The sequence below is a fragment of the Pollicipes pollicipes genome, unplaced genomic scaffold (assembly GCF_011947565.3).
Source record: "Pollicipes pollicipes isolate AB1234 unplaced genomic scaffold, Ppol_2.1 Scaffold_4549;HRSCAF=5353_pilon_pilon_pilon, whole genome shotgun sequence".
NCBI classification, from domain to species: domain Eukaryota; kingdom Metazoa; phylum Arthropoda; class Thecostraca; order Pollicipedomorpha; family Pollicipedidae; genus Pollicipes; species Pollicipes pollicipes.
Genome location: NW_023596509.1, coordinates 253 through 14,822, shown reverse-complemented (window position 1 = coordinate 14,822; position 14,570 = coordinate 253). Strand labels below are relative to the sequence as shown.

General features: G+C 50.8%; 1 protein-coding gene across 1 annotated transcript; it reads left to right on the top strand.

Moving 5' to 3' along the window:
• Nucleotides 1-3,115: 3,115 nt before the first annotated feature.
• LOC119097841 (lactosylceramide 4-alpha-galactosyltransferase-like) lies at nt 3,116-9,527 on the top strand. Its single transcript, XM_037220793.1, has 4 exons — nt 3,116-3,846; nt 7,826-8,064; nt 8,742-8,788; nt 9,473-9,527. Exons 1-4 carry the CDS (start codon nt 3,186-3,188, stop codon nt 9,525-9,527), a joined length of 1,002 nt encoding a protein of 333 aa, XP_037076688.1. The 5' UTR covers nt 3,116-3,185.
• The last annotated feature ends 5,043 nt before the right edge of the window (nt 9,528-14,570 follow it).

Below are 14,570 nucleotides of genomic sequence, written 5' to 3'. Positions count from 1 at the left end.
GCGCGGTTCATGAAGTGTGATTCATCAGGGCCACCGCAAAGGACCCCTGTCGAACCTTATCTCCACCAAACTCTTCTTGGTTTCCACTAAACTCCCCCTAGTAAAAGTTACTCGCTTTCTTCTAGGCCTAGACTATAGAGATCTCAGCTTTTGTGAAAAACAACTTTAGCCATCTTTGGGAAGCATGGCCCGTTTGCCCCCTTTCCCCTGGATCCGACCTTGATTTCGTCTCGCAGAAATCGCCAGGCGTAAAGCACCACGCGAAACATGAGAACCGCGATCTAAGGTCAAACGAAAGTGATTGCAGCGTTTTCGAAAATTATCTCTAGAAATATTTCTGTTCACAAGTTTTTTCTAGAAAACCGTCCGTTTTCACCGCTGTGAACCAGTTGCGAAACACCACGCAAAACACAAGGATCTCGATCCAGGGCCAAACGGACAAGATTGCAGCGGCATCAAGAATTAATCACTGATAGAGACATTTCTGCCCGCAAACCTCTCTAGAACAATGGCCGTTCTCGTAGCCGTCACGATCCTGTTTGACCACATACCGTGAGTGACGTCAGGAGAGAGGAAGGTCACGGCTCCTTATTAACCCGTCACCAAAAATAGGCTCTGTAGGGCTAAATAAACTCCGTACCAAATTGTATGCCTCCGCACCAAAACATACAATTTACCACCGATTGAAGTTTTGCCACCAATATGGATGTTTTGAACGCCGTTTTAACAAACTCTATAACCATAATGAGTACTTAATTCACCACATATACGAGGCAAGTGTCCAGAAACACTATTATCCACCAGCTGGGCTGAGGTTCCACCAGATAGGTGAAATAAATCACCAAGATGCAGTAGAAAATCTAGATTTTGCACCAGATTCTAAATATTAGGCTCACCAGCAAAAACTGGCAATATTCTAACCAAACTGGCATCAACTTGTGAACGTTTCGGGACACGTCTGCCAAAAATCACATTGGATGTGCATTCTGAGAGCGAGTCGCTAACTAGCATTGAGTTTCGTGCATGCCTAAACATCCAGGAGCGCAGCCAGCTGGTGGTGGTGGGGACATATCCTCCCGCGAGGCCCTGAGTGGGCCTTCAGGACCATCGGCACAGACTATCAGGGGCCAGATTGGAGGGCCAGAGGGCTGGCCGGGGTACGACCCCGGGGCTGAAGGTCTGGCCCTCAAAGGTCAGCCAAAGGGACTCGTTGCGCCTGTCGGTGCTCCCGTGACGACGAAGGCTTCTATGTAGGTCCGAGACTGTCGGGCTTCTATGTAGGTCCGAGACTGTCGAGGCTGAGCAGTTGGCTCTGAGAAGGCTTGGAAGAAGGCATCCATTTACTAAGCAGCGACAAGAGCGGTGCCCGCGATTGTCACTGAAGGCCTCCTGAGTTGGTGGGACTCATGAAACAAGGTGGCTCCCTGTAACAAGGCGCAGAGTGCTTAACACGGGAGCCTGTGTCGGCAAGGGGCTCCTAGTCGGCCACAGGCTCATTTTGCTGAAGGGGGACAGGACGGGACCCTGAATGTCAGAAGTCACTTGCGTTGCTAGAGTTCCTCTTGCCTGACATGGGATGGAAATACGAGAAATGACAAAGAAATGATCCAAAACGAGACAATATAAGCGTCTGACTAGTCCCGTACTCTAGAAAAGAACAGTGGCCCCTCAGGGCCCCTAGGTCCGGGCCTTAAAAGAGACCCGGGCCCTGTTTTAGACGTGGCCCGATAATCCTACCTGTCGTCCATACTGTAGTCCATATACGGGCTTGGGGAAAATGTTTTATTGCTTGTCAGTCACTGTCTTTAAAACCTGACTCGATGAGTTTGAGACGAGAGCTGACGCTGAGCAGAATTGTTGTGCGTGCTCTGGGACTCCAGCCATTGTGCAATTACAATCATACGGCAGAATTGTATGGAAACAGCTGCTTGTACCATGATGCTTGCCACGGTCCATCTGCCCTTTGAACTCCCCGAAATTTGTCGAGAGGCGAGAGCACAGAAGGTCAGCCAAGATCGAGAATACAGAGGTCCACCCCATCCCGCCACCACCCCTACGTTATGGGCTCGCACTGGAATGCTCTCAGCCCGTGTCTAATTGTCTTAGATGTACACCTGCGAGCACATTTATAGCGACTTAAGCCCCTATAGCGCCACGGGTGGGATGGGATCGCCAGGAGTTTATTTCAATTATTCTGCGGAGAGCGACAAGCTGTTGCTCTCTCGGTTATGATGTGATTCACTTCGGTGATGATATCCCCTTCACCTGTAGCCTTGAAGTCTGGTCGGCTTATGAAACCAGATTTTGATAATGAATTTGCACGATTGGTGATGACATAGCCTTTCGGTAATGAACTGACCGTTTCGGCTTGCTGACTCAGTTGGTGATCAGGGTGCGTATTTGGTGCTGAAAGTGGGCATTCTGGTTGTCCAATAAATTTGTCCCCCTAAGGTCACCGCCGGCGCGCGGCGCGCCGACAGTGGCGGCCGGGGTGGGGAGCGGGGCGGGGGCTGGTCTGCATGAAGCAGTGGGTCTGCGTGCGTGTTTTGACAGACGGCCTCCCAGCGCGGCGGAGGACGGGCGGACGGCAGGTGCGCGCGTGACCGCCGCGCCGGGTGGGACTGGCGGTGCTGCGGGCGCGGACGGAGCCACGACACGACCACCCAACCAGAGGGCCGCGCTAGGACAGAAGATCGGAGCAATGACCATCCAACCAGAGGGCCGCATCACACAGAAGACCGGGGCAACGGTACAGAATCGGAGCAGGCGAGCAGTTTTGTAACGACGAAACGCCATCGCGTCTGGCGGGAATGCAGCAGCGGCACCAGAGGGGCACAGCACCGTTGGTGGACGAGTGACCAGCTGGTACAGCCGGCGCCCAAAAACGCCCGGACGGCACACAGCGCACCCCGCATGCATCGTGAATTTTGAGGTGGGAAAAACACACTTTGTTCCGTCCGCGTCATCGCGTTTGCTACATAGCTTGAACAGATCACAAGGTGTGCCGGGTTACAGTGGATGTCTCTAGCACATAGTGTTGATAACATCTGACGGACGATCCAATACCATCGCCGGGCGTAAAGTGCACCGAGTGACGTCACGCGTCAGAGGCGACAGGACACTCGCGATCGCGGAGCGAACCTAAACAAGCTGGCCACAGGAGCGACACTTTTTACCATACACAGATGGTGCGATCGATCGACTCTCCCGCCGGCGTCGGCGCTGGCGGATCGCTGGCGTGTGCAGTACCGATGTGTGGCAGGGTGTGGGCGTGCGTCGGCTCCAGCCGGCGACGTCATTGGCTGCTGCTGTGCGCCGCCGCGCCGCTGCTTCTCTTCCTGCTCTGGCTGGTGTGGTGGCGTCCCGACCCGGCGCTCGTGGCCGTCTTCTACCCTGCCGCCGCTGAGCGCGGGCCTCCTCTTGCGGCCGTCGACTCGGAGCGCTGGCTGACTGTGCCTGTGGCGCCGCCGCTCCCGCCCGACGGCTGTATCTTCCTGCTGGAGACGTCGGGCCGGCGCCACATCACCCCGCGCGAGTGGTGCACCGTTGAGTCGGCGGCGTCCGCGCACCCGAGCATGCTCGTCGTGTTGCTAGCCGCAGCGCCACGCCTGCGCCGCTCCGCGCTCACCGACCGGCTGCTGGAGCGCAATAACACAATCCTGGCGCGGCTCGACTTTGGGTCGCTGTTCGCCGACACGCCGTTCGAGCGGTGGTACCAGAGTCGCGCCGTGCTGCGGTCGCCCTGGCCGGCGGTCCACATGAGCGACGCGGCGCGCGTTGCAGTGCTGTTGCACCACGGCGGCATCTACCTCGATACGGACGTAATTGTACGCCGCTCACTGGCCGGTGAGAAGAGAGAGGGAAAGAGGTAGAGAGGAAGAGAGTGGGAGGGAGGGAGGGAGACAGTTGGAGAGGGGTGGGGAAGAGCAGGAGGGGACGGACGTCCGTGCTGTTGTCATACGGGGATGGTTTCGAGTCGTGGGTGGGTACGAGTCCAGCAGTTGCCGAGGTACTGTGGCGTGACCAGGCGGACAAGCTCCCCATTTGAGGTCGCAAAGACACTCTCGGTGTCAAAGGCAACATTACTGTAAAACGCTCTCAAATAGGGGTGTCTATTTTTATGCTTGTTTCGGGGAACCGAGTGGCCCATGATGTCCCCCCGCTTATTTTGTGTCAACGGACTTACACTTTGTTCTGACGAGTGTCAGTTGTATTGCAAATTGTATTATCATTTTAAAAACCTTCAAATTTAACAGTATAGCAGTCCTGCAGGGACGAATCCACGGAAGGAGGCGAAACTGGAGCCACCTTCTGATATGGAAGAAGGCAGATCTCTAGAAGCCGCCTTAGCGTGCCGAAGGCACACTTTGAAGGCGGCCAGGGCCGGCAGCACGTACTCTTGGTTGGATACGGTACAGGGATAGTCATTAAGGACTTCGGTTATTTCCGTTCTCCGTTGCTTTTCAGCATTACATGTCAGGCGTTCGTGTGTCGTGTGGCTCAAGCTGCGCAGTCTGCTGATCGCTTACGCGCTCAGCTGTTACGTGCGATCTGGCGGTGGGGGCAAACACGACTTTACATGGCCAGGGTAGGGGTTGTCAAAGCGTTAATATGTGCGTTGCTCAGTAAGCAAACATATCTGTTTCATTTCTATGAGGCGACTGCATTATGGTGATAGATATATGGATGCATTGATGAATACAGTTACGAGGTTTGGAGGCCAAGCCATCTCGGTAAATTATACAGTCTACTCTAGTTTGGTTTTGTCGTCCTTGGAGAAGGTCGCTGCGCCTCCCTTGTAGAATGCTGCTCCATCTAAAGTGCAATTTTAGTGCGAATCACGAGCGTTGCGGGAAAATGTCTGCCTGAATTCGGCGTCGTACCACATTTTGCATTTGACCTACGCCATGGCATCAATAATTGTGCATAATACCATGATTATTATTGAGGATGCTCAACAATCGGCCTATATTGACTGATAGTTGAGTAGAAGTAAGATTAAAAGCAAGCTGCTTGAATTGCGTGAGTAAAAGTGCGCTGTCAAAACAACGTTGAGGATGAGTTTGTTCTAATAGTGGTGTAGCAAATGCGTGTGTCATTCATAGAACCGCTACATGTATGTTTATCATATTTTTGTTGCACAGCCTGAGGTGCGCGTAAATTTCTCTGTAATGGATGCATGTTATATTAGGTGTCATTTTAATTTTACGTGAACTAGTTCTTCAGCGTGCTAAATGACCAGCCTACAAAGAAGTTTGAATGATTTGCGTAAGATTGCGCAGCATTCAATTTCACCATTTCCTGCTGCACACAGCGATACACGTGAGACCTGAAACCCTTGCAACCTAAATGTCCGATTTGATTTCGAATCGTCGAATTTCCTGCAATGGTAGAAGAGCGCAGCTACATAATTAAAAATAAAATGCCACACGAATGAATCTCAAACTGTTTCGAAATATTGTCCAAAAGGCCCAGTGCCGTCAAAAACGATGCCACTTTTCCAATTAATGGTGCCATGTGCTTGTCAAAGTTTAGCCAAGGATGACTGCTTTTTATGTCACAGGTGACATAATTCGACACAAATGATTAAGGGGCAATTTACAGACATCGTCTTTGTACAAGTTTTTTGCCTGCAGGGTGAAAAACGCCCGCCAAAAAGTATATTTTTGCGCAAAGACACCAATGATCGGGCCGTAAGCCTGACGACGACAGAGCGCTCAAAGCATTTTGGCCGCGTTCGTAGTGTTGCGAAATGCGTCGTGGCATGTTCGTCTTCCAGGACAAGTGGTCTTATGTGGTCCGCCAACGAGGGTCGTTTAGCCGTTAGCTTGATGGTGCAAGCTTGGTTACAGGGCAGCCCACGGCCGTGCAATCGCATTGCACATTAAATGACCTTTCATGCTATTCGGATAAGAGGCCGAGGTAAAGTGGATCTGTTGACGATGTATTACAGTTATGGGATGGCTAATTAACACACGCTCGGGTAGGGGTGGGGCTCAAATTGACCTCCCCCCCCCGAAGGTTTTTTTTCCAAAATGGTTTTCCAAACGGCGCGGCGTAGCCGCGCCAAATTTTGCGTTGCTGTAGACAATTGAGTTGAGAATAGTCGGGCACCAAAAATGGAGATGTACCTTTTAAGGTCGCTGACCTATGGTCGGTCAAAGTCGGGCCATGGTTTCAGCGAAGGCAATTTCTAGGGAGTCGTTCAATCTGATCCAATAAGTGTTAGACGAGGCCCACCTTTCCGAGATACTTTGTCAGGTAACATAACAACTGAGTGAACAAGTTACATTTATCTAGGGTCAGGTATAAAGGTTAGACCAAAGGCAAAACCAGCTTGTATTATTACACTGGGGCTTGCTTTCTGAGGTGATTTCTGGCGCCCATTTCCAATTTGTTCATAACAGGAACCACATTATACACCCTTCACGGACTTCTTTAAGACCACAGCAGGTCATTGACCAAAAATGACTCGGGTCAGCATTTTGTTCTAGGAACATGCTGCCTAACGTAATCTTAGTCGCTTTTTCAAATGCAAAACTTAATGCAGTCTCGTCTGATCTTAGTCACCATGGTCTTTAAAGACTAAAAAAGGTCACTGACCTTAAATGAGCGTGTGCCCTTTTGCATAGAACAGTTACCTTGGTTTTAGGGGCCCTTTGAAAACTAACCTGGAATTTGACCTTGTTTGACCTTACTCAACGCGAAGGTCATGACCTAGGAACTTCAAACTTTGGCCTCAATGAGTTCACGTACAGGTCAAGACATCCTGTGAATTTAGTGTTTCTAGCTCTCTTAGTTCCTGAGATCTCAGGAGGTTCAATCTGACCTCCCACCCGAGCGAAGGGCGTCGAATCGGCCACCCGGGCGTGTGTCAAAAGTGACAGCGAGGCTCCATGTTCGGCATGGAACCATATCAAAAATCTATCTTGGCAACATTTTTCTTTTCTGCGTGGTTTTTCATTTTTTGACTGCTCTGAATCCATCATTTAAACTATATATTGATGAAAATAAAAAGTTGCAACTTAGTTGTGATGTCTCTGAAAAATTACAACAAAGAATAAGGGGCGCCAGCATCATGCTTGGATGCGGACAAAAGCTAACGTTTGACGGACAGAAAATCTCAAATTATAAGGTGGTTAACCCCAATGTTTAAAGCTTCCCCTCCACTGGGACGTAATATTGAGGTTGCGGCTTCAAGTTCTTCAGCTGTACCCTCCATAGCAACGCCACTACAAGGAGGACAACGTCACTACAAGAATGAAAGAAGATCGTCTTTGTATAATTGTCATCTCTTTTCTACGTTTTTGTAATGTTCCATCCCAAAATATGGAAAGGCCAAGCTAACACTGGGGGAAGGGGTAAATCCACATGGGGGGGGGGGGCAGAACACTCACAAAAGAAAACAAATAGACACCCGTGTCCAAAATGTCTCTACAAAATCAAAAAGTGGCCCCCAATGCCTGCAAAGTGAATCCCGAGCATATAATCAGGCCGATACGCGACGAAGAGAGGCCTAATGACGGGAAAAGCCTCTATAACCCAATTTGTCCTCCTCTTGCCCCCCTCCGAGCTCCGCCATTCTGGAGATGATGATGATTTGTGTTGTCTATGGTGATGTGTAGCAGGCATAGGGCAGTTGCTGCTGTTGCCGTAGTAGTTGCATGTTGTTTTGCTGCACGGCCTGCTCTGTCTCGCGCGCTACCTGCGATCCGTCACTGGGTAACCAGCATCCTCCGGTGATTGCTGGACCCAGTGGCGCGTGACCCGATCAGCCGCCAATCTAGGTCAGGCCCGTGACCTTCGTCTGCCGCCACGGCCGCAGCGCTGGACGATGGTGCAGGCCTGGAGTCGGAGCGAGCCGTGGCGTCGGGTGTGCTCAAGTTCAGCCGCGACTCGGCCGTGCCGCGGCTGCTGGCGAGCCGCCTGACAGAGGGCTACGACCCGTACAACTGGGGACACAACGGGCCCGGCGTCGTCACCAAGGTGCTCATCGAGGGCTGTGGCCTCCGACCCGCCGCTGGCGACCACCCACTGCGGAAACTACACCACCATCTACGGACGGTGAGCGCGCGGACGTCACCCCACCATCTACGGACGGTGAGAGCGGACGGTCACTACACCATCTACGGACGGTGAGCGCGGACGGTCACTACACCATCTACGGACGGTGAGCGCGGACGGTCACCCCACCATCTACGGACGGTGAGAGCGGACGGTCACCCCACCATCTACGGACGGTGAGCGCGGTGACCACCCCACTCTACGTACGGTGACAACGGACGGTCACTACCACCATCTACGGACCGGTGAGAGCGGACGGTCACCCCCACCATCTACGGGACGGTGAGCGCGGTGACCACCCCACCGTCTACGTACGGTGACAACGGACGGTCACTACACCATCTACGGACGGTGAGAGCGGACGCTCACTACACCATCTACGAACGGTGAGAACGGACGGTCACTACACCATCTACGGACCGTGAGAAACGGACGGTCACCCCACCATCTACGGACGGTGAGACCGGACGGTCACTACACCATCTACAGGACGGTGAGAGCGGACGGTCACTACAACCGCCGACGGACGATGAGAACGGGACGGCTACACCATCGACGAACGGTGAGTGGGACCAACCTACGGCCAATGAGAGCAGACGGTCTATGCACCAACTACCGACGGTAAACAGGGACCGCTTCACCATCCTCCATTCGCTGAGCGGGGACCGCTGCACCAGCCTACGGCTGGTGAAAGCGGGGACGACGTCGACACGAACCATGGACGGTAAGCGGGGGCCTTTACACCATCCTTGGCCGGTGAGCGCGGGAACCACTGCATCAGCTATGGCCGGTGAGAGCGGACGGAGACTGATGAAGGCATGCCACGTCCACGGAGAGGACGGTCCAGATAAAGTGTCAGACCAGCTGACGCCGCCATTGGTGCAGAGCGTCAGCCGGCGGTGCAGCGCTGCTGATCGCGACCAGGTGAGACGTTCCGAGCAGGGCTGAGGCAGGCGGCGGGTCTCCTCTGTTCGAACGATGCGTAGTAATCCGACACATGACGTGCTCAGGGTGGACTGTGCCTCCAGTCTAGGGTATGTTTGTGGCGTGCTGCTGCGTAATGCTGTTGACGTCGTGGATCTCGGGCTACACGTGCACCCGTTTTTAATGCTTCGACAGGTGAATTCGAAATGTTGCGTCACTCACACACAGCACAGCTGTGCCCCGTCCCCGCCCGCCAACAGATGTGCCCCTCTGCGGTCACCATAACGTCGTCCTGACCTTCTCCCCTCCCACGGCCGCAGGCAGTGCTTTTACGCCATCCCATGGGAAAACTGGAGCCTGTTTCTGGAGCTGGGACGCGCCGGGACGCCCGTGTTGGAGCGCGTGAACGGCTCGCACTTGGGTGCACACGTGGGGGCGGCACGTGCGCGAGCGCCGCGTGCCGCCTGGCTCCGCGTACCACCAGCTGGGCCGAACAGTACTGCCCCTGGTCGCTGCAGCAGGGCGGGGCCGACTTCTAACCGGTGAGGCCATGTCCTTGGGCGACGTCTGTAAGGGCTCGGAGTTGACGCTTGACTATAACGATGGTCTTTTTTGCCTGTATTGCAGCCCTCCTCCCCACCCCCACCCCCCCCCCCCACCGTCATAATTCACATTCTGGACAGCAGCAAGATCGCCGTAAAAAGTCAGGTGGCTCGACGAGAAACAGCAAGAGGACAAGGTAGCAATGAAGGCAGTTTTAGCGCCATGATTCAGCAATTCGTTTGCTTATTTTAAGGCTTCAGCTCAACTTGAGTGAAAGCAAACGATACTAATTGTGTAGACAGATTGCTGTTCTGACGGTATCTCAGCGTGACGACAGGCGTTGAGCAGCGCCTATTGGCTCGTGGAGCAGCTGCTGGATTGCCGGGTATTGGTCGGCCCGATCTCGGCCAGCAGTACCGCAGCCGTCTTCCGGCTCATGCAAAAGCACAGCTGGTGCTGTTGTGGGTCAGCAGTGCGGCGCTCTTGAACAATGTTAGCGTACTCGCCGCGGGCTCGTCGGCGATGGAGAATCTCCGTCACCCATCCCGGATGTCGTTTAGTGTGACGCCGTTGTTTCCCCATCAGAAGCCTGGTTTGGGCTTGGGCGATGTTGATCTCCACAGCGACTTGCGCTTTGGATTTCTTACGTCTGATGCTTCCAAGATGTTTCGTGTTTTTGCTGTTATTTGTGTTTGTGATCTCGTGTTATACTTTAGTATATTCCGCTCTGGTTGGCATTACGAGAAATACAAGCGGTCGGATGCTGTTTTGCTATTATTGCTGTCTTGCGCATTACTGATAGCAAAAAATGTGGTCGACTCTTTGCAAATACGCATAGTGGCAAAGAGCACTGTTGTTACATGTTTGAAATTTATCCGTGTGTGGTTTTAGAAAAATCCTCGCCAATCTTATCCGCGCGTACACGACTACAAGGGATTTTTTTTCAATCCGGCGTGTAATTTCCGCCATTCGGCCATTCAGCGACGCGCCGAATATTGTTAGTGGGCGGCCATCTTAGAGCGCTGGTATCGAGCACCGGTAGCCAACGTTCCGCCGCACAGCGCGCGCACCGCCGCCGCGGAGCTGGCTTCCGGTGGACCGTTTGGGTACCTGGCTGCGATCCAGATGGCACAGAATGCATGTCGTCAGAAGTCCGCCAGGACGGCAAAACGCCGGAGACCAGGCGCAGCATTCCGGAGCCGATGGAGGGAGTCACAGTGAGGCGACTTCGCCGCGTTAGGAACTAGATGGCGTTCGCAGCAGAAGACGGACAAAACCGGCAGGCTGTGTGATTGTTAGCTTGTTTTTCTTGTTTCTTGTTTTTTGTTTAGCTTGTTGTTTATGGGGCGCCAACTCACTCTACTCAGTAGAAATTACTCCCCAGCAATCAACTAGGCTACAAGCTATGGCACAAGTGTCAGCAAAATGTTAGGCCTGAAGGCATCCTGAATCTTGTGCCAGATGTGGGCAAGTTCTATTCCCAATTTAGGCTTCTGCTTTACCCCACATGCTCCAATTATTACAAAACCTAAGTCGTTTGAACACACATCCACAAAATCTCCCAAGGCTTTAACACTAACATGATCCTGAATCTAGCATCCTTATTTTACTTTTCAGGGCATTTCTTACGGGCATTTTCAAATACGCACTCTTGAAGGTACACAGACATCGACATAGATTTGAAAGTACTGATTTGAAACAGCTTTAGGCTTCTGGTATTAGCTTTTTTTCTAATTGGCAAGGCACACCAAATATGTCAATGGGGTGTATCAGTCTAAATCTTGCCCCAAAAGCAGCACTTGTGCTTCATTCGTGGCACTACCTGCCAGGCAAGTGCACTCTAAAAGTAAAAATGTCCTGAAACTTTGTGCACGTTGCCGTCATGCACTGGGCTTATCCCCGAAAGCTACATCAACCAACCCCACAATGGAATTTTTCCACGGCTCCTGTCCAATAAAACATTATGAAACCTGACTAAATTCCCGTGCCTTTTTCTGAAGTGATTTTTTGGACAATAATGCTGTCCCCATGCTGATAGTGAAATTATAGCATCAGGTGTGAATTGCAGTTACCTGAACATCTTCACACAGTAAAAAAAAAATGTTCAGAGCACAGATATTCAGTCACATGTCCCATTGACAAGCCGTACCACTAAACATACTGCTGGACAGGAACCTGTGCAAAATTGTGTATGCCTCATCTACATGCCTCGGCTAAGGTATGGAGGAAGCTAACTTCTACTCACAACTCACACCGCACACCCATCGAATTTTGCTTACGCACAATTGTAGAAAATTACGTTATCAGTTTTCAAATCACCCGTTTTTGCATCTCATTCAATTCCTTATTGACACTAACAAAACTAAGGCGTTGCGCGAACTCGGCTTGACAGTTGCATGACGTCATCAAGTTCATATGAAGAGCTTACGCCTTTAGTGAGCGGTCAAATATTTTATGCAGGAAAGACAGGGCAGTAAGGACGAGGAGCACATTAGAAGCGGTACTGGAAGGACCCTTCCAAAAATTGGGAGGCAGCGAAGTGTACCCACAAATCGTCCACAAATTGTCTCCACACCCCGGCAGTGCTGAAAGACGTCTAGGCCACTAAAACACGATATCCTCTTTCAGTGTTTTAATGCGCAAAATTTCATCACGATCGACATTGAAAGCATACGTTGAATAAAACTTTGATCAATGAGAGCATCTCAGTCTCTTCTCACGCAGAGTAGGCATTGATATGAGTCTTCTACTCTCGTAAGAGAGGGGACGCTTTTTTACCGTCTGCAGACAATGTATATACATTGGCGGCATGCGACGTGACATACTTTTTATCAGCACGCAGGATATCCGGGGCACCAAGATGGGTTGTAATGTGTTCGATACCTAATGACATGACGGTTTTTAACCAATAACAAATGAGGGTGTAAACGATCATGTGCCTCTCATCGCGACAACAAATGGAGGGAATCCCATGATAACGAGTGATTCAGTAAGTTTTAAAGATGTTCAATTGCATCTTACGTGTTACCACCTTGGCCTAACATTTAGAACACGCAGTGTTGTAACCACTCAGGAGGTCAAGGCGACCATTAAACATTTTATCAATGTCAGCGATTTTCACGTACCTGATTGGAACCTATGCGAACCATTGTGACCCAATAAATGGAAACTGTATTATGCGCGTAGTTCTCTTTCTCCATCCACTCCTTTCACTTCATCCAAGTCTGTAAGGAAAATAGGGTGGAATCTGGAAGGATCAAGACGATTATAAGTACATCTGTGGATAGCTTTCAGTAATATTTGTTATTCGTTATGCACTCAGCTGGTTTTGCGGGATTACACACCTGAAAACAGGTGTATCATTGCGCACAATATACTTATCTGAGGTGGGGAGGGCCAGGTGAATATGAAACTTCCATTTTGGTTAAATGTAGACCCTTGTCGGGCAGTTTTTGGGTTGTAAATTACAGTTAAACAAGCCTTCTTTACACAAGGTGACCCGAAGCGGTGAATTTGCATTCGTCGTCACTCCAGTCGAGATGTACGGTCACGAGCACACGGACTCGTTGTGACGAATATCAAGTTGGAAATGATGTGAAAAGTGAAAAAGCCCGCAACGCATCCTCTAACTTCGTCATTAATTTGATTCCCTGCCGTGGATAATTTCATGCGATTATTTGATTTTATCGCAATTCTGTTCACTGAACGACAAGATTTATTCAACTACGCTCACAAGCGGACATGTGGAAATGTAAAACAGCAATGGATTCATGGGCATGGAAGCAACAAAAACGGCCGCCATCTCTAGATGGTGTCATTCGCTGGGACCGCCAGCAAAAAGATGGCTCGCATTCATTTCTTCCTAACAGGGCACTAAAAAATAACGTAGCGGGCCATTCCACTCACATTCACGTCAGGTGGAGCCAGATCGCCCGATGTGTCGGCACAGAGGTCTCAACGCAACGGTCCGGATCGCTGACCGAACAAAGCCACCGGGCACAGCCAACGGTGGCATCGGCGGCCAGAATCACGTATTTCCCACGCGGAGGGGGGGTAAGCATGGCACAGAAAGGCCGGCTCCAGCGACTTCGTCTGCAGGGAGCACTTAGGCAGCGAGCGCCGCCACGTGATGTGCGTCGGGAGCACGAGAGTTGTTGGGACAAGACTTCCGGAGGGTTCATGCACTGCGGAAAAACCGCAGGTACAGGCACCGGCTGCTGCTCTTCAACATGATGCAATAACAACAGGGTAATGTGAGTGAGCTGGTGCCGGACGCGGAGTTCTGTTGTCTGAAACAAGAAGAGAACTCAATATCACCCTCAGTTTTAGAACCGTGACCGGAGATACAGGCACATAGACACGGCAGAAATGACCGAAGGAAATCGCACTATTTTTACCAAAGTCTTCCACCAAATTTCAACAAATGAATACCGAACACACTAAAACACAACATGCTTATTTGATGCTGAATATGTGTAGAACATGTAACTGAATGCTTCCTACACAGCAATCCCGTCAAAAGACAAACCAAAACAATATTGTATACAAGCCTTTAGCTGCCATTTTTGTCCAGCAATTCTAAAATGTCACATTTTGATCAAACCAATATGATTGAAAAAATGACATCACGAAGCAAATGCCATGATGTAAGCAAATTACAGGACATACGTGTATATAAGCCGTTTCATTTACATTATAATCAAGTTACGTGTCAGTGGCAGATCTGAGACCCAGGCTGTTTGTTATCATGGAAGCCTTCATTTCAGGGTCATCTTACAAACAAACAAAAGAATGATGTAACGTAAAATTTGTGATGAGGGTCTTTTTGTATTCATAACGTTTGTTTTATATAGCAACTGTCATGAGGTAGAACAGGTCAGGAGCTGCGAAATAGCAGCATCTAAAGTTGCCAAGATCTGGTTAAGCGGTGCGCTGGTTAATGTTGTAACACAACTATGTTTGCCCTATACCAACTACTGTGTGGACGTGTCTAACTCTACATCCCAGCTTTTTTAGGAAGTTGCATGAGCTGATGTAAA